General features: G+C 46.6%; 1 protein-coding gene across 1 annotated transcript in view; it reads left to right on the top strand.

Moving 5' to 3' along the window:
• PKHD1 (PKHD1 ciliary IPT domain containing fibrocystin/polyductin) overlaps positions 1–20632 on the top strand; it is a 323925-nt gene that overhangs the window by 23423 nt on the left and 279870 nt on the right. Inside the window, exons 8-17 of the mRNA XM_060256755.1 lie at positions 143–245; positions 1242–1381; positions 2525–2655; positions 5998–6182; positions 8752–8890; positions 9024–9133; positions 13839–14023; positions 15777–15899; positions 18785–18890; positions 20337–20615. Of these exons, the coding sequence (XP_060112738.1) occupies positions 143–245; positions 1242–1381; positions 2525–2655; positions 5998–6182; positions 8752–8890; positions 9024–9133; positions 13839–14023; positions 15777–15899; positions 18785–18890; positions 20337–20615 (1501 nt within the window). The remainder of the gene's footprint in view (positions 1–142; positions 246–1241; positions 1382–2524; positions 2656–5997; positions 6183–8751; positions 8891–9023; positions 9134–13838; positions 14024–15776; positions 15900–18784; positions 18891–20336; positions 20616–20632) is intronic.

Raw genomic sequence — 20632 nt, 5'->3', positions numbered from 1 at the left:
TCTGCTGTTGTTTCTTTGTGTTTTTACTGATCCGTTTTATCATTTTACATGTTGTTTTTACTTGTTCAAATATTTTAACATTTTTCGGGGTGCCCTCCCCTTCCCCGTGCAAAGCCGAACTGTTTGCTCCAAATTTTGACAGGTCCAGAAAGCTCTGGAGGACCTTCTTTCAATAAGATGTGAAACGAAGCCCTCATCAGCCAACATCCTTCTGCGGGCTGGATTTGAGCATGGTAACTTGGTTTGTTTGCATGTTTGTTTCAATTTGCATATTAGGCCACACACCCCTGATGTAACCAGTCCTCCTGGAGCTTATAGGAGGCCCTGGAATAAGAGCCTTGTAAGCTCTTGGAGGATTGGCTACATCAGGGGGTGTAGCCTAATATGCAAAAGAGTTCCTGCTACCAAAAAAGCTGAGAGAGAGAAAGTGAATGGCTCAAGGTTTCCCGGAGAATTGCATAGCAAGCGAGTTTTCGGACCCAGATTTCTCTGGTTGTAATTCAACGCTTTTTACCCACTGTCTCTCACGCTACTTTTTCTTTTTGAGATGTGTGGATTGGTTGGCATTATTCTCTAGTATTTAGATTTCCCTTCCAGCTGCAGGCTAAACTTTTACCTTCCTCTCATTTCTATCTGCATTTCTTTCCCCTCACTGCCAGCGGATATCATTTGCCATGAGAACCGTTTCTCTCCTGCCCATTGAGAATGAAGGTTTCCATAACTTGTGGCACCGTGGTGTTGTAAAACCCATTGCACTCAGTCTTGTCTGCTGCATACCTTGGGCAGAAGACCTGTTCCCAGGGGTCATTTTGTAGAAAAACAGGTGGTGGAGCTCATTGGCATAACTCATTAGCATATGCCTTCCCCCAGCCAAAAGCAACCTGATGCAAGAAAGGAGAACCTTGGGCAAGCGAGGCCTGCTTGGACTGGCTAGAGATCCATGTGTGGTTCAAAAGGCCAGCAAGCCACCCACTGCCCAAAATCACATAAGAAGTGGAGAAAGGGTGGTGCGGGCTTCTCCAGGGGTTAACGAGGGCTGCTGGGGTGTGGCAAAGCTCCTGATGGCTGCCTGGCTGCCCGCTCTCCTAATCCAGGGATTGTTCTGCAGCTGCACCTATTATTCAATGGACGAGGTAGATGGGGAGGAAGAGAGGGAATGCTCAGAAAGGTTCAAGAGCTGTGCTCCTGTGAGCTCCTGAATCTGAGGCCTGCCTGTTCTTAATTTTCTTAAGCACCAACAGGCACAGAGGAATTCACCAGCGGGGGACATGCAATCAGCTGGACAGAGCCATTTTGTGGAAGGTTCAGCGCCCACAAGCTAGAAAGCCTTGTTAAGATACACCCGTCTGTCTCTGCTTACGATGTCACCAAGTACACCCATGTGAGTAATTATTTGAGATCACAAGGCTGGAACCATGTTGTTGGTGGTGGGGGGGGGAGGGGGCGAGGTTTGCACACCAGTTGTTTGTTTTAAAAGATGTGTGAAGTTTATTATGAAATTAATCCTCTAGGAAAGTTTGTCGAACAGGCAATACATTATTCTAAAATATAAGAAGGACTAGCTCAACTGTCTAACACTTTTTAGCATTTGCATTAGATGGCACAAGCTTTAAGTTCCAAAATCACAGGCCAAATCTCAGGAATTCTCTATGTTGCTAGGAATTGCAGTTCAAGCAGATCATAGTTTAGGCCAGGGGTGTTTAACATGCAACCCAAGGGCCGGATCAGGCCTCTGGAGAGCTCCTATCAGGCCCGTGAGTAAGTCTGCTTCCTTCTCCCTCTCTCTTGCTTCTTTCTGGTTGCGATCACACATACACTAAAACAATGCACTTTCAATCCACTTTCAATGCACTTTCCGATGAGATTTTACTGTGTGAACTGGCAAAATCCAGTTGGAAAGTGGATTGAAAGTGCATTATTTAGTGGGTGTGATTGCAGCCTCTGTGTCACAGCTGAGAGGGCTCTCCCAAAAGCTGCTCTTTCAAGGACAGCTCTGCAAGAGCTATGGCTGACCCAAGGCCATTCTAAGCAGCTGCAAGTGGAGGAGTGGGGAATCAAACCCGGTTCTCCCAGAAAAGAGAGCTCTGGCTGACCCAAGGCCATTCCAGCAGGTGCAAGTGGAGGAGTGGGGAATCAAACCCAGTTCTCCCAGATAAGAGAGCTATGGCCGACCCAAGGCCATTCCAGCAGGTGCAAGTGGAGGACTGGGGAATCAAACCTGGTTCTCCCAGATAAGAGAGCTCTGGCTGACACAAGGCCATTCCAGCAGCTGCAAGTGGAGGAGTGGGGAATCAAACCTGGTTCTCCCAGATAAGAGAGCTCTGGCTAACCCAAGACCATTCCAGCAGCTGCAAGTGGAGGAGTGGGGAATCAAACCCGGTTCTCCCAGATGAGAGCTCTGGCTGACCCAAGGCCATTCCAGCAGCTGCAAGTGGAGGAGTGGGGAATCAAACCCGGTTCTCCCAGATAAGAGTCCGCACACTTAACCACTACACCCTGTCCCCTTTCTTCTCTCCTTTCGCAGCTGTGCTTTGCATATAAAGGTTATTTGAGCAACACCCTCTTCGTGGCAGTCTCTTACGCCGATACCTTTCAACATGTAGTGAGGAAGAATCTGACCTGCCAGTGGCCTCTTAATGAGACAAGCCCAGAAAGGTATAAAATGTATTTTGTATATTTCCATGAATGGCACTCTTCCTTATTCCAGTAGACTCTTGTAACTCATGTAAAGTGCGAGATTCGAATCCCACGGCACCTTAAAGACCAACAAATTTTCCAGCGTATGAGATTTTGAAAGTCAAAGCTCTCTTCATCAGTTACAAATTTGCCTTCTCAATCTCTGGGAGGACTTTAAGATATCTGAGCAGAAGAAGGCGTTTATATCCTTGCTGCTAACTGCAGCAAAGTTTGCACTAGCAACAAATTGGAGGTTAAATTTGCCTCCCTTGTTTGTTGTCTGGCTGAGTAATGTCAGGGAATATTCTTCTTAAGTGGTCCCCTTTTCTAGATCATTTTGCTTGTGGTATTTTTGGACAGGGCGCGTCTAATTCTAGTTTATTGGTTTGGCATTAATAAGTCCCAATTATTTTTATGTCTTGTATTAACATGTGACAATCTATTTGTAAACTGTCAATTTTGGCTTTATATATTTGTTACCTTGTATATGATTTCTGAAATAAAATTGTTCTGAACCAAACACACACACACACACACACACACACATGAAGGGCTGTCATATAGAGGAAGGTGTGGAGTTGTTCTCTGTTGCCCCAGAAGGTCGTACCAGAACCAATGGCTTGGAATTAAATCAAAAGGGGAGGGACGGTGGCTCAGTGGCAGAGCATCTCCTTGGTAAGCAAAAGGTCCCAGGTTCAATCCCTGGCATCTCCAAAAAAGGGTCCAGGCAAATAAACGTGAAAAACCTCAGCTTGAGACCCTGGAGAGCCACTGCCAGTCTGAGTAGACAATACTGACTTTGATGGACTGAGGGTCTGATTCAGCTTCATATGTTCAGCTTCATATAAGGCAGCTGCATATGTTCATATATATGGGAGGGATGGTGGCTCAGTGGTAGAGCATCTGCTTGGTAAGCAGAAGGTCCCAGGTTCAATCCCCAGCATCTCCAACTAAAAAGGGTCCAGGCAAATAGGTGTGAAGAACCTCAGCTTGAGACCATGGAGAGCCATGAATGGGGCTGTGGCTCAGTGGTAGAGCATCTGCTTGGGAAGCAGAAGGACCCAGGTTCAATCCCCGGCATCTCCAACTAAAAAGGGTCCAGGCAAGTAGGCGTGAAAAACCTCAGCTTGAGACCCTGGAGAGCCATGAATGGGGCTGTGGCTCAGTGGCAGAGCATCTGCTTGGTAAGCAGAAGGTCCCAGGTTCAATCCCTGGCATCTCCAAAAAAGGGTCCAGGCAAATAGGTGTGAAAAACCTCAGCTTGAGACCCTGGAGAGCCGCTTCCAGTCTGAGAAGACAATACTGACTTTGATGGGCCAAGGGTCTGATTCAATATAAGGCAGCTTCATATGTTCAAAAGAGTTTTCGGCTAAACATTTGGAACAACTACCTGACAGCTAGTGGTTAGGCGTTTCCCCCCAGTGCCTTCCAAAGGTTATCCTGGCAGCTGCATTTGTATGAAGAGCAATACTACAAAGTAAACTCTCCCTGTAAGCTAAAATGATCAGACAAAGGCTATTGTGTTTTGGTCACATTATGAAAAGGCGGGAGTCGACTGGAAAAGACAATAACGCTAGGAAAAGTGGAAGGCAGAAGAAAAACAGGAAGAAACTGTTGAAGCTACTGGATTTATAAAGAAGGTAAAGGTAGTCCCCTGTGCAAGCACCAGTCATTTCCGACTCTGATGCTGCTCTCACAATGTTTTCACAGCAGACTTTTTACGGGGTGGTTTGGCATTGCCTTCCCCAGTCATCTACCCCAGAGCCAGTTTGGTGTAGTGGTTAAGTGTGCGGACGCTTATCTGGGAGAACAGGATTTGATTCCCCGCTCCTCCACTTGCAGCTGCTGGAATGGCCTTGGGTCAGCCAGAGCTCTCTTATCTGGGAGAACCGGGTTTGATTCCCCACTCCTCCACTTGCAGCTGCTGGCATGGCCTTGGGTCAGCCAGAGCTCTCTTATCTGGGAGAACCGGGTTTGATTCCCCACTCCTCCACTTGCAGCTGCTGGCATGGCCTTGGGTCAGCCAGAGCTCTCCTATCTGGGAGAACCGGGTTTGATTCCCCACTCCTCCACTTGCCCCTGCTGGAATGGCCTTGGGTCAGCCAGAGCTCTCCTATCAAGGAGAACCGGGTTTGATTCCCCACTCCTCCACTTGCCCCTGCTGGAATGGCCTTGGGTCAGCCAGAGCTCTCCTATCTGGGAGACCAGGGTTTGATTCCCCACTCCTCCACTTGCAGCTGCTGGAATGGCCTTGGGTCAGCCACAGCTCTCTTATCTGGGAGACCAGGGTTTGATTCCCCACTCCTCCACTTGCAGCTGCTGGAATGGCCTTGGGTCAGCCACAGCTCTCTTATCTGGGAGACCAGGGTTTGATTCCCCACTCCTCCACTTGCAGCTGCTGGAATGGCCTTGGGTCAGCCAGAGCTCTGGCAGAGGTTGTCCTTGAAAGGGCAGCTGCTGTGAGAGCCCTCTCCAGCCCCACCCACCTCACAGGGTGTCTGTTGTGGGGGGAGAAGATATAGGAGATTGTAAGTCGCTCTGAGACTCTGATTCAGAGAGAAGAGCGGGGTATAAATCTACAGTCTTCTTCTTTCCCCCCAGCAAGGTGGGTACTCATTTTACCGACCTTGGAAGGATGGAAGGCGGAGTCAACCTTGAGCTGGCTACCTGAACCCAGCTTCTGTTGGGATTGAACTCAGGTTGTGAGCAGAGAGCTCGGACTGCAGTACTGCAGCTTTACCACTCTACGCCATGGGATTTATATCCCACCCTATACTCTGGATCTCAGAGTCTCAGAGCAGCTCACAATCTCCTTTACCTTCCCCCGCCCCCAACAGACACCCTGTGAGGTGGGTGGGGCTGAGAGGGCTCTCACAGCAGCTGCCCTTTCAAGGACAACTCCTATGCGAGTTATGGCTGACCCAAGGCCATGCTAGCAGGTGCAAGTGGAGGAGAGGGGAATCAAACCCAGTTCTCCCAAATAAGAGTCTGCACAGTTAACCACTACACCAAACTGGGAAGACCCAACATGACATGGATGGACTCAGTTAAGGAAGTCACAGTTGTCACTTTGCAAGATCTGAGCAAAGCTGCTAATGATAGGATATTTTGGAGGTCATTAATTCATAGGGTCTCTATAAATTGGAAGTGACTTAGCGGCACTTAACACACACACACACTGTACCACAAAAATTTCCAGGGAGCAAAGGTACAAAGCATCATATTGTTAATGCAAAAAAAAAAAAAAACAATTTGAGTAATGTTGGGAAACCCCTAGTTCTGTCAACCTAATGGCATGAATGTATTTCAAATTTCTTTCAGCTGGAATTTTGTCTGTACCAATCTTTGGAGGGATTGTTTGGAGAATTCTGTATCCCTAAAAGATCTTCTGAAAAACTCATCAGTATTTCTGCACCAGGTAGATCTAGAACCCTTTGTTAGTGCGGCTGAGACTTCTGTCCAGTTCTTCGTGGATGAGATTATAATTTCGGACAGAGATATAGTTGGTAATTATCTTCTCTTCCTTATTACATGACTTAGAGAGATAATTTGCTGAAAAGCAGGGGTGGAATTCTATCAGGAGCTCCTTTACATATTAGGCCACACCCCCACAATGTAGCCAATCCTCCAAGAGCTTACAAAAAAGCCTTGTAAGCTCTTGAAGGATTGGCTGCATCAGGGGTGTGTGGCCTAATATGCAAAGGAGCTCCTGCTAGAATCCCACCCCTGCTGAAAAGTAACCCTTAACATAAATCGTTTTCTTATTTTTTTTGGAGGGGGGGGGGAAAGAAGCATTTCCATTTCAAAAAAAAAGACTGATTTTTAGAGAACCCATTCCTAGCTAAACTAGATTCCAGTCCAGCAGTGCCTTAAGTGACCAGCAAGACTGACGTTAAGGAGAACTTCAAAATCTCATATCCCCCCAAAATCTGGTTGGTCTCTAAGATGCTCCTTGACTCTGATTTAGATGTTCTACTGCGCAGACCAGCATGCCTATCCTTTGGAGCTATGTTTCTAGCTAATTCTTTGATATTTGAATAAACCAGTGGATAACTATTAAGGTTTGTAGAATCTTTCGGGATCAAGTGCCGTGTTCTACTGGAGAAAGTTTTCCTTCCAGACGTTTCGTTCTCAGCTGCGGAGAACATCCTCAGTGGCGTTGCAGCCGGAGCAGGCGCTCTGACCTTCTTGGCTGCTGTGCATTGATTGGGAACGTCTGGAAGGAAAACTTTCTCCAGTAGAACACGGCACTTGATCCCGAAAGATTCTACAAACCTTAATGATGTTACCAGCCGTGAAAACCTGAAATCTTTGATAACAGTGGATAACTATTTTTAAAACAAGGTTCTGTCAGTTGTTGGGATGTTGATGTGAAATGCCTTGATAGTGCACTCATTTTTTTTTAAAAAAAGAAAAACTGAGACCAATTCCCCACTAGCCTTGTACTGGTCTCACAGTCCTCTTCTCACTGAAAATGTCAAGACAGTGTGCGATTGCTGTAAAAAAGGCCAACGCCATGCTGGGAATTATTAAGAAGGGAAAACAAACCAGCCAGTATCATAATGCCCCTGTATAAATCGATGGTGCGGTCTCATTTGGAGTACTGTGTACAATTCTGCTCACTGCACCTCAAAAAGGATATTATAGCATTGGAAAAAAGTCCAGAAAAGGGCAACTAGAATGATGAAAGGTTTGGAACACCTTCCCTAAGAAAGGTTTAAAACGCTTGAGGCTCTTTAGCTTGGAGAAACGTTGACTGCGGGGTGACATGAGAGAGGTTTACAAGGTTATGCATGGGATGGAGAAGGTAGAGAAAGAAGTACTTTTCTCCCTTTCTCAAAATACAAGAACTCGTGGGCATTCGATGAAATTGCTGAGCAGTTGGTTTAGAATGGATAAAAGGAAGTCCTTCTTCACCCAAAGGGTGATTAACACGTGGAATTCACTGCCACAGGAGGTGATGGCGGTTACAAGCATAGCCAGTTTCACGAGGGGATTGATAAAAATATGGAGCAGAGGTCCACCAGTGGCTATTAGCCACAGCATATTGTTGGAACAGTCTGGGGCAGTGATGCTCTGCATTCTTGGTGCTTGAGGAGGGGCAAAGTGGAAAAGCTTCTAGCTCTGCTTGTGAACCTCCTGATGGTACTTGGCGGTTTTTTTTGCCACAGTGTGACACAGAGTGTTGGACTAGATGGGCCATTGGCCTGATCCAACATGGCTTCTCTTATGTTCTTATGTGACACAGAGTGTTGGACTGGATGGGCCATTGGCCTGATCCAACATGGCTTCTCTTATGTTCTTATGTGACACAGAGTGTTGGACTGGATGGGCCATTGGCCTGATCCAACATGGCTTCTCTTATGTTCTTATGTGACACAGAGTGTTGGACTGGATGGGCCATTGGCCTGATCCAACATGGCTTCTCTTCTGTTCTTATGTGACACAGAGCGTTGGACCGGATGGGCCATTGGCCTGATCCAACATGGCTTCTCTTCTGTTCTTATGTGACACAGAGCGTTGGACCGGATGGGCCATTGGCCTGATCCAACATGGCTTCTCTTATGTTCTTATGTGACACAGAGCGTTGGACCGGATGGGCCGTTGGCCTGAACCAACAGGGCTTCTCTTATGTTCTTATGTGACACAGAGTGTTGGACTGGATGGGCCATTGGCCTGATCCAACATGGCTTCTCTTATGTTCTTATGTGACACAGAGTGTTGGACTGGATGGGCCATTGGCCTGATCCAACATGGCTTCTCTTATGTTCTTAAGTTCTCTAGGTGCTTCCATCTGATTTCACACAAACTGTCGTGGGGCTGCAACTTGCCCCTCCTCTTTCCTGTGGCAAGCAAGATTCTCTGAAAACCCGTTTCTGCTTGCCGTGCAAAAGAGGTGGGGCGAGTCACAGCCCCACAACAGCTTGTGTGAAATCGGACGGAAGCGCCATGGAGAAGAGGAGTGCAAGACCAGGACAAGGCTGGAGGGGAATCGGGCTGAGTTTGTTTTAAACTCTGCAAAGAGTCTTGACCCCCCCCCCCCCACGATCGCTTCCAAAATTTGTTTCCTTCTAGTTTTTCAGAGAGAGGCAAGACCACCTTGTCCACATGGGGGATTTATAGAGTCAGTGTCTGTGGTTGGAGCTTCACCTGTATACAACGTGTCCTTCTTCATGGCGGATTATTGCAAAGAACTCCCTCTTGTTTCACTGAGGTAAATGTGAACTTGAGTTTGGATTCTGGAAGATTCTGGGCTTTTCTAAAAGCACAGCCTGAAATGTTTAAAGTCCCATCCTTGGCATGAGTGGCTAAAAGTAGTGCATCACATGTTGCATTTTCTTATGCAGAGGAGCTGTGGGTGAGGCAAGAGTCAACCTGACAGTTCGGAGGGTGCAAACGGCAAGCCCACCTCTTGGCGGGACTTTTCGAATTCATCTGCCCAATGTGGAGATATCAGGTAAAATGGAGAATTTGGAGCCTTCTGCTTTGGAAACTGAGGGAAGAAGATAATACCATGCCTGAAAATATGTGTGTGTGTGTATACACACACATATATTGGCCACTGTGTGACACAGAGTGTTGGACTGGATGGGCCATTGGCCTGATCCAACAGGGCTTCTCTTATGTGACCCAGAGTGTTGGACTGGATGGGCCATTGGCCTGATCCAACATGGCTTCTCTTATGTTCTTATGTGACGCAGAGTGTTGGACTGGATGGGCCATTGGCCTGATTCAACATGGCTTCTCTTATGTTCTTATGTGACACAGAGTGTTGGACTGGATGGGCCATTGGCCTGATCCAACAGGGCTTCTCTTATGTTCTTATGTGACACAGAGTGTTGGACTGGATGGGCCATTGGCCTGATCCAACAGGGCTTCTCTTATGTTCTTACGTGACGCAGAGTGTTGGACTGGATGGGCCATTGGCCTGATTCAACATGGCTTCTCTTATGTTCTTATGTTTTTAAAATATTTCCCTCCAAGTAAAGGAGGGGAAGATTATTATTACTTTTCCTGTAGCTTTTGATTATGTGTGTGGAAGTAATAAAAGACCCTAACCCGAATGGCCTAGGCTGGCCTGATCTTCTTTTCTTTTTATTGTTTTTAGGGGGGTATTTCTGTATTTCTTGTGTGTGTGTGTGAGAGAGAGACAGACAGACAGAGGTTTAAAGTACCCTGACATTTTCCTATACTACAAAGCAATAAGCCTCCAGCATACTTTTAAAATGTTAAGGGTAGTAGACACTACTGACTGGGTTAAAATATGTAACAATACCGTAGCACTTAAAAGACTAGACAAAATACTATGGAATGGTAAAGGAAAAATTCCCACAGAGATAGCGCAAAATGAATTTATATACCCATCTCTATCTGGAATAACAAAAGGTGCCAACTCCTACCAATAATTTCGAGGTTTTCAACTTTTCTTAATCAAAACTGGTTTGCCCCTGGCCAAAATTCTATATTATCTGGCCAAAACTCTATATTATTTAAATTTTGGGTATCGCAAAATATGTCACGAATAATAAATATATCTTCAAGTAGCGGCATTTTACAAAGAATAGACTTAGAAACTGGGAGAGCCCATACCCTGGTTTCTTTCCCTGCAACTTAACCATATGCTTGATCAATTAAAAATCTCTAAAATTCTCAAAGAGCCCTTAACAGCATTTGAAAAAAAATAACACAGGAATATGGCAATATAAATCATGGCTTAATTCCACATATTTACAAAACGTTGCAAAAATAATCTGAAACCTAAAACGTCACGATACCAAGCAAAATGGCAAAAGGGTTGGGGAATATTACTTGACGAGGATGCCTCTACCAATATATGGAACGCAAAACTGTAAACTTCACCGATCATAGCAAGGAAGCTCCAATCATTCAGAATTATGACTAGATGGTACAATAAAGATCTCGCATATGATACCATCCCAAAGCCCTAAATAGGATCAAGCGCTTGGAATATTGTATGGACTGCTTTGATTGTTATTATTATTATTACACTAAGGTTCGTGGTGATTTTCAGTAATTGCCCGTAGCAACTGAGATAGTAATTACATCTGTTATAGTTATCTTTTGGCAGCCCTACTTCCTTCCCTGGCTGTAAGGCCATGTCCTCTGCAGTCTTTCCATTTTCTTTGCCTCTGAAGCCAGAATAGAAGACGACGACGACATCGGATTTATATTCCGCCCTCCACTCAGAGCAGTCACAATCTCCTTTATCTTCCTCCCCCACAACAGAAGTGGGTGAGGCTGAGGGAGCTCTCACAGAAGCTGCCCTTTCAAGGACAACTCTGCCAGAGCTAGGGCTAACCCAAGGCCATTCCAGCAGCTGCAAGTGGAGGAGTGGGGAATCAAATCTGGTTCTCCCAGATAAGAGTCCGCGCACTTAACCACTACACAAAAGAGGCTCCGTCTCCTAGCCCTGCCGCTGAACTGAGTGAACTTGGAAGGTCCTCTGTTTTCTCAGATAATGTAAAAGCTGCAACTCTGTCTTCTCCAGAATGGATGTAGCCATTGGTATGGCGTCTGGGGGTGAGAGAAGACAACTCCAACGTAATGGCGTTTTTCCAGTTCCATATTCCATATTTCTTGGATTTGGCTTAACGCCTCTAGCAGTTTAATCCAACCTGTGCCTTTGGATATGATTTGGCGCATTACTAGTTGGCCACTTTTTCTTTTGCACTTTGCTTACGTGGTGTCCAGTGAGTGAAGAGTGCAGCAGCACAATTGCTGATTGAACTACCTGAACGGGCAGGCAGTCAGCCATTGCTGTGCAGTCTGCACTGGCTACCAGTTGAGCACCGGATCCGTTTCAAGGTTTTAATATTAACTTTTAAAGCCTTACGCCGCCTGGGACCTACATACCTACGGGACCGTCTCTTCCCATACGAGCCCCGGAGGCCTCTACCATCGGCCAATCAACATCTTCTGACCATCCTTGGCCCAATGGCTTGTCTCGACCAGGGCCAGGGCCTTTTCGGTCCTGGCCCCAACCTGGTGGAATCAGCTCCCCAAGGAGAAGCGGGCCCTACCGGATTCACTGCTATTCCGGAGGGATAAAACGGAGCTGTTCCATCAGGCTTTTGGCTGAGGCAGGCGGGCGTCCTCACGCCGTCTAATTGGCCTCCCTGCACTGACCTCATCCTGTGTACGTATCACTGATGCTGCCTTATTTTATTTCATTTTAATGGTTTTAACTGTTTAAATTTATTTATTTTATTATTATTTTTTATTTTATTACTTTAAATCTCTATCCCGCCCTCTCCGCAAGCGGACTCAGGGCGGCCGACAATATTCACAAGTTAAAACCAATAAAAACCAATAAAACATAATTGCAATTTAAGATTTTAAAACCATTTTGTGGTGCTGTGTCACTACAATATAAGCGAGTTCTTCTTTTCTGACGGTGATCACCTAGTACTCTATATGATGTCGGGTGGCAGCTCTCTCCCGGTTTGATGTCAAAGGCCTGTCGGAACAATTCGGTCTTACAGGCCCTGCGGAAAGTAGAAAGATCCCGCAGGGCCCTTATGGCCTCCGGGAGAGCATTCCACAATTCTGGTGCTGCTACCGAGAAGGCCCTAGCCCATGTCAAACGCAATCTAGCCTCCTTTGGTCCAGGGATGGACAATAGATTTTTTAAACTGTCTTATGATGTGATTTTAACTGTTTATTATGTTGTAATCCGCCCTGAGTCCGACTTGGGAAAGGGCGGACTAGAAATCAGCAAAAAGAAATAAATTGTCTTTCTTTTGGCCTGAGAACTGGGTGGATTTTTTTTTGGGAGCAGGAACACAGTTCCAGCTGGCTTGGCATCAGGGGGTGTGGCCTAATATGCAAATGAGCTCCTGCTGGGATATTCCCACAAAACCCCTTTGCAAAACAATGGTGGTGTCAGCGGGTATGGCCTAATATGCAAATGAGTTCCTCTGGGCTTTTTTCCACAGAAGAGCCCTTTGCAAAACAATGGTGGTGTCAGGGGGTATGCCCTAATATGCAAATGAGTTCCTCTGGTTTTTTTCCACAGAAGAGCCCTTTGTGAAACAATGGTGGTGTCAGGGGGTGTGGCCTAATATGCAAATGAGTTCCTCTGGGCTTTTTTCCACAGAAGAGCCCTTTGCAAAACAATGGTGGTGTCAGGGGGTATGCCCTAATATGCAAATGAGTTCCTCTGGTTTTTTTCCACAGAAGAGCCCTTTGTGAAACAATGGTGGTGTCAGGGGGTGTGGCCTAATATGCAAATGAGTTCATCTGGGCTTTTTTTCCACAGAAGAGCCCTTTGCAAAACAATGGTGGTGTCAGGGGGTATGCCCTAATATGCAAATGAGTTCCTCTGGGCTTTTTTCCACAGAAGAGCCCTTTGTGAAACAATGGTGGTGTCAGGCGATGTGGCCTAATATGCAAATGAGTTCCTCTGGGCTTTTATCCACAGAAGAGCCCTTTGTGAAACAATGGTGGTGTCAGGGGGTGTGGCCTAATATGCAAATGAGTTCCTCTGGGCTTTTTCCCACAGAAGAGCCCTTTGCAAAACAATGGTGGTGTCAGGGGGTATGGCCTAATATGCAAATGAGTTCCTCTGGGCTTTTTCCCACAGAAGAGCCCTTTGCAAAACAATGGTGGTGTCAGGGGGTATGGCCTAATATGCAAATGAGTTCCTCTGGGCTTTTTCCCACAGAAGAGCCCTTTGCGAAACAATGGTGGTGTCAGGGGGTGTGGCCTAATATGCAAATGAGTTCCTCTGGGTGGTCTTTTTCCACAGAAGAGCCCTTTGCAAAACAATGGTGGTGTCAGGGGGTATGCCCTAATATGCAAATGAGTTCCTCTGGGCTTTTTTCCACAGAAGAGCCCTTTGTGAAACAATGGTGGTGTCAGGGTGTGTGGCCTAATATACAAATGAGTTCTTTTTGGGCTTTCCCCACAAAAGCGCTCTGTGTGAAACAATGCTGATGCCAGGGGGTGTGGCCTAATATGCCAATAAGTTCTTGCTGGTTTTTTTCTATAAAAAAGCTCTGTGTGAACAATAGTGATGCCAGGGGTGTGGCCTAATATGCAAATGAGTTCCTGCTCGGCTTTTTCTACACCCCCCCCCCTGCTCAGCACATTTCAAGTTTCTTGTCTCCTGACCTCTGTTGATTTGCCGCCCTCTCTCCCAGGCATTCCGGCATCCATCTCATCCCAACGTCTCCGCAAACTCCTACAAAGCTATGCTGATAATTTTACAGCCCAGTACTTGAATGCCAGCGATTTTTTGGTAACTAAGGACTCGAGCAGCTGTTACCGAAGCAGGTGGACGTTGACTTGGGCGTCAACAACTGGTGACTTGCCTAATATCATCAGTGTACGACAATCTATTACGTTTGCCTTTCTGCCATTAAGGCCATCCTTTGTCTTTAGGGTTTAGTCTTTTATGGTTTCCAGGAGTGCACATCCCAGATGTTTTATTTCTCAACCCTACCGCAGTTTGTTCCACATGACCCTTCATTCTGGGGCTGCCATGGTTTGCTCCTGCTCTGATCCAGTTTGGTGTAAGTGATTAAGATCAGCAGACTGTAATCTGGGAGAACTGGATTTGATTCTCCACTCCTCCTCCCCGTGCAGCCAGTTGGGTGACCGTGGGTCAGTCACAAGTTCTCTCTGAGCTCTCTCAGCCCCACCTTCCTCACAGGGGTGTCTGTTGTGGGGGGAGGAAGGGAAGGAGATTGTAAGCTGCTCTGAGTGAAGAGCGGGCTATAAATTCAGTTTCTTCCTTTTCCTCTTTGTGTGATGGATAACAGACACCCTGTGAGGTAGGTGGGCCTGAAAGAGCTCTGACAGATGCTGCCCTTTCAAGGACAACTCCTGCAAGAGCTATGGCTAACCCAAGGCCATTTTAGCAGCTGCAAGTGGAGGAGTGGGGAATCAAACCCGGTTCTCCCAGATAAGAGTCCGCACACTTAACCACTACACCAAACTGACTCTCAATAGGATCTGACTGCCAGGGGACTCCTGTTTCAAGGGGAGGAGGGAACTGGTTCATGTGTCCCAAATAGGAATGCCAGCTCTGGGCTGGGAAATACCTGAAGTTTTGGGGGGTGGAGCCTGGGCAGAATTGTCGGGGGAGGGACCTCAGCAATTTGTAATGCCATTGACTCCACCCTCTGAAGCAGCCATTTTCTCCAGGAGAAGTGGTTGTCTGGACTCCTGCAGCCAATCTAGGTATACTCCAAAGACATGGGAAGATGCCCCATTATTTTTTTTACTTTAGATTCCCCATTCTGTCGTCGGACTTTTACTCTGGCACATTTAAATGCCTTCCCATCAACTGGTAGGTTTAGACAGATACCTCTCCAAAATAGATTATGTCCATGTGAATTAGAAGTCCTTGATTCTATATCCCATATTATTTTAGAATGCCATTTCCTGGCTTCACAACGTAGACAATTTTTAGCTGAATATCTCCCAACACACAATGTATTTACTAAAAGGAAAACTCTAACCAACTTTTTAAAGAAGATGTTAATCCCCACATTACTACATGTGTTGCGAATTTCTTAGTAGAAGCCTATAAAATTAAATCTAGGCATACTCCTGTATTTTAATTGCTGGGTGTCTACTAGGGGTGTGCATTTGGTTCGGCCGAACCAAATCAACCACCGAATCACCCCTGATTTGGCTGTATGCGGAATCGCATACAGCCGATTCCAATTAGGGCCCATTATGCGGGAGCCAAGTATAGTATTATTGGCTGCCATTTTAATTGATTGCTTTATGTACTGTTCTTACTATACTTCAGGCCTTTGTACCTACTTTCGATTGTGAATCATGATTGCTTTTATGCCAATAAAGGTCTGAATTGAACGGAACTGAACGGTTGTCTGGAGATCACTTATAATAGCAAGAGATCTATCCTGGTGCCACCTGGAGTTTGGCAACTCTACTCCCAAGTAACTCCCCTCCCCCTGGAGTGGGAATAATGTTCTCCAATAACAACATTGGAGAAAGCTAACAGCAAACTGTTCTCGAGCACGAAATGAAACCTGTTTCCCACCATGTTAACTTCATGACAAAAGTGAAAAGTCAATCTGATCCTCAACCTTTTCTTTCTGTTCAAGGTGTCTGCCGAAAACCTCACTGGTCTGAACCCAGTGGTTACAGCTCGGGTTGTATTTGATGGAGGTGTTTTCATTAGCCCGATTTTTGGGGACATGCTTGCTACCCCCAACGATTTCACACAGGTACGGAAGCTGATTGAAAGTCGAAGCCATACCTCATAAATGTTAGGAAAACTGACAAAGGACCAACTTTTCGTGGGTATGCTAACCTAATTTTTGCTCTTTAAAAAGGGATAGTTATGAGGTAAGATTATGGTTAGATGGTATTTGTACCATGTAATAGATATTATTTAAAACTGGTGCCTAAAGTTATCCTTTAACTCACATGCATTGAATGTTATTCTGAAAGAATTTGTAGAGAACTACAAGTGTTACCCTGTACAGAATTCGAACAGCTTCAGGAGGGGATTGAATAAACATTTGGTATAGAGGTCAATTAATATCTATTAGCTACAAGATATAGAGGAACATTATGTCTAAGGCAGTGATGCTCTGTATTCTTGGTGCTTGGTGGGGAGACACAGTGGGAGGGCTTCTGGAGTTCTGGCCCTGTTGGTGGACCTCCTGATGGCACTTGGTTTTTTTAGCCACCGTGTGACACAGAGTGTTGGACTGGATGGGCCTTTGGCCTCATCCAACATGGCTTCTCTTATGTTCTTATGTCTGGGGCAGTGATGTTCTGCATTCTTGATGCTAGGAGGGCGACAAGAGTGGGAGGGTTTTTGGGGTTCTGGCCCTGCTGGTGGACTTCCTGATAGAACCTGGGTTTTTACCTACTATATGACATAAGTGTTGGGCTGGATGAACCATTGGCTTGATCCAACATGGCTTCTTTTGTGTTCTTATTAGAACTTCCAGGTTAAGGGCCGTCAAGAAGATGGATATCCCTTTTGCAGTGCTGGCCCTATGAACATATGAAGCTGCCTTATACTGAATCAGACCTTTGGTCCATCAAAGTCAGTATTGTCTACTCAGACTGGCAGCGGCTCTCCAGGGTCTCAAGCTGAGGTTTTTCTCACCTATTTGCCTGGACCCTTTTAGTTGGAGATGCCGGGGATTGAACCTGGGTCCTTCTGCTTACCGAGCAGATGCTCTACCACTGAGCCACCATCCCTACTACTACTGGGGCACTGGCCCTAGGGTGCATGGTGCCCCAGGCGGACTCCCTGCCTGCTGCCACCGCCGCCCCCACACCGCTGCTGCCTCCTGTCCTCCCTCTGCAGCGCCGCACTCCGTCGCACCTCCCGATCAATCAGAGGAGCAATTTGCGATGAGGCTGGGCCCTACTGGCATCTGAACATTTTTTGAAGAGAGCGCTGGAGGAGGCTTCTTCCCCCTCCTTTCCGGAATCGGAAGTGAGGGGGGAGCGAAGCCTCCTCCAGCTCTCAGATGTTGGCCGCCTTGAAGCTGGTAGGGCCCAGCCTCATCACGGCACACTCCTCTGATTGCTCCTCTGATTACGCGGGGGGGGGGGCAGGCGGAGTTCTGGGGAAGGGAAGGGAGGGGGATGGTGGTGGCGGCAGTGGTGGCAGTGAGGGGGAATTTAGGCATTTGTCTTGGGCACCGAAGGGGGGAAGCCCAATTTGGCACCCCCCTCCCAGTGCCGTAGGCAACCACCTGGTTTGCCTAGTGGGCGAGCCGGCCCTGCCCTTTTGCTGCCCATCCAGACAAACATGTACTGATGACTAGGCCTGAAAACTCTCTTGTATTTTTACCTCAGCCTTTTTCTCTCTCTTGTATTTTTACCTCAACCCTCCTCTGAGGAGTTCAGAGCACCTTTTCTCTGTTTTGCCTCAAATCAACCCCATAAGGCAGGTTAGGCCGAAGGAGAGTGGCTGGTACAGTGAGCTTCCATGGCAGGATTAGGGTTGGAACCTGGGTCTCCTAGATATTAGCCTGACACTCCAGCCACCACACCACACCTGCCCCGATTGCAGTTTGTAGGCAGCCACACTGACTTCAAGTGAAACCGTAGCTTTTTACTGAAGATAACACAAAGTTCTCCTGCACTCAGCAGGACAGCCAAGCTCCTGAGGAATTGGCTAGAGCCATTTTGTTGCCAGAATAAAAAATGAGCCCTTGCCCCGTTTGAAATGTTGCTGCACACTGCTGTTGAAAGGCAGTTGCCACTGAATCTGTCCCGGGGTGGCCAGACTTGCTTAACGTAAGAGCCACATAGAATACACATCAGATGTTTGACAACCACAAGACCTGAACATTAGATGATTGAAAGAAGAAGGGAGGGAGGGAGGAAAGGGGGAAGGACGGAAGGAGAGCGGGAGGGAGGGGAAGGATGAAAGGAGGGAGTGGAGAGAAGGAAGGATGGAAGGAGGGAGGGGAAGGAAGGATGGAAGGAGGGAGGGGAAGGAAGGATGGAAGGAGGGAGGGGAAGGAAGGAAGGAAGGAAGGAAGGAAGGAAGGAAGGAAGGAAGGAAGGAAGGAAGGTGGGAAGGAAGGTGGGAAGGAAGGAAGGAAGGTGGGAAGGAAGGAAGGAGGGAAGGAAGGAAGGAAGGAAGGAAGGAAGGAAGGAAGGAAGGAAGGAAGGAAGGAAGGAAGGAAGGAAGGAAGGAAGATGGAGAGGGAGAGAGAGAAGGGTGGGAGAGTTGGAAAGAAAAAAGCTTTTAATGCATTCCCCAAGTTGCTGACTTGGCTTGGATAAGTGGCTTAAAGAGATAAATGCCTTCTCCCAGCTGGCTGGCAAGGTAGTGGGAGCTTTGAGAGACACACAATAGGTGCGAAAGAGCCACATATGGCTACCGAACCACAGTTTGGCCACCCCTGGTCTGTCCTATGCTTGCAGTTGGATGCTGGATCTGGGAAAGATAAAGAGAATGCCATGCAAGAGTCTGATTCTTGTTTGATTTCTGGCAAAAATGAAGAAATCTGCCCTCTCTCCATTTTGAAAACAGCCTGGGTAGTTGTACTGTCCTAAAGAAGCCAACATTTGTGTTCTCTCACTCCACCTCTCCGAATCTGGCATGACTTCTCAGTTTCTTCTGTCTTTCCAGGTTGTGGTTGCAGTGAATGACGTTCCAGCAAACTGTTCCGGTTCATGCATTTTCCAGTATCTCTTGGAATCTACTCCATTAGTCGACAGTGTCGAATATTCTGTAGGTAAGCCTGTGCATTTTTGCCCTTCATTATAATTCTACTGTTTGATTGTAGCCCTAACCTATAGAGGTGGAATTGTAGCAGGAGTTCATTTGCATATTACACACACCCCTGATGTAGCCAATCCTCCTGGAGCTTACAAGGCTCTTTTTTGTAAGCTCTCAGAAGATTGGCTACATCAGGGGTGTGTGGTCTAATATGCAAAGGAGTTCCTGCTTGAATTCCACCCTTGTATGGGACTAACAAAGCAAAAACTCTAATCTCTCGAAGATTAACTGATATAGAGACCCAAAATGATGAGCCAATGCTTCCTTTAAGTTATAGGAGTTTGAAAAAAGGGAGAGGGGAGCCAGCCCAACAGTGGTTAAGTGAACGGATTCTCATCTGAGAGAACCAGGTTTGATTCCCCACTCTTCCACTTCCACCTGCTGGAATGACCTTGAGTCAGCCATAGCTCTCGCAGAATTGTCCTTGAAAAGGCAACTTCTGTGAGAGCTCTCTCAGCCCCACCTTCCTCACAGGGTGTCGAGAGCCAGTTTGGTGTAGTGGTTTAGTGTGTGGACTCTTATCTGGGAGAACCAGGTTGGATTCCCCACTTCTCCACTTGCAGCTGCTGGAATGGCCTTGAGTCAGCCATGGCTCTCGTAGGAATTGTCCTTGAAAGGGAAGCTTCTGTGAGAGCTCTCTCAGTCCCACCCACCTCACAGGGTGTCTGTTGTGGGAGAGGAGGGTAAAGGAGATTGTGAGCTACTCTGAGATTCAGAGTGAAGAGCGGGATACAAATCCTATATCATCATTATCATCCAAGAACATTCATTGTTTGGCATTTACCCCAGCAAGGATCAACTTGCACATTTGTGACTGGGGACTTAAAAAAAAAAAATCATCACACTACCTCCCCTCTGAAATTCAGTCAGTCAGTGTTTATTATAACAGTCCTAGACCAGGTAAAAAGCACAAATCTATCAGTAATTAAAAGTACAAATCTGTCAAAGGTATACTACTAAAATACAGGTCCATATAATACAACAGCATTAAAATGTAGATAAAAATGTTAGTACATAGCAGTAGTTATTTGTAATAGCTCCACAGAGTCTACACCAAAAGAGAAAAGCTCCTATTATTTAAAAGTATTCTTTTGTTTGATCACTTGGGCACAAAACCTAGTTGTCATTCTAGTGATTGCTGGTATTTCATCAACCAGCAGTTTCCCCAGAAATATCTGTTAGCACCTTAGACGGTCCCAAAATAAGGAGAATTGTCATGTCCCTAACTTTCTTAGAGAGGGGACAACATTCCTCTCAAACTCAAAAGCAGAACCTTTCCACAGAAGATGCGTTCCACAGAAGATGTTGAGTTATATCTCATTGTCTGATGGTTATACGTGGGAGTCTGCCGTTGAAAGCGAATATTCGCTTTCTGTGTTTTACTCCGAATTTGTCATTGCAGAGGATGGCATTCACATGTTAATCCATCTTGTGGGATCTGGCTTCGCCGCAGACCAGGGGGCATTGCTTGTTGAGGTGAACCAGATGGACTGTGAAATCCTGGCTTCCAACCACAGCAGCGCTCTTTGCCGCATGGATTTGTTGCCTCCCAGATTGCACAGAGTTACGGTGTTGGTGAGACCCTGCGGTTTTGCAGTCAATGCCAGTAGAGAAGGAGGAATATTCGTGAGCGTTGTGCCCCGACTGACAGCCGTCGAACCTCCAATGGCTTCAGAGATTGGTATGTGTGAATACAGT

The sequence above is a fragment of the Heteronotia binoei genome, chromosome 1 (assembly GCF_032191835.1).
Source record: "Heteronotia binoei isolate CCM8104 ecotype False Entrance Well chromosome 1, APGP_CSIRO_Hbin_v1, whole genome shotgun sequence".
NCBI lineage: Eukaryota > Metazoa > Chordata > Lepidosauria > Squamata > Gekkonidae > Heteronotia > Heteronotia binoei.
Note: the sequence above shows the minus strand (reverse complement) of the source record. Positions and strands in the feature narration are given on the sequence as shown.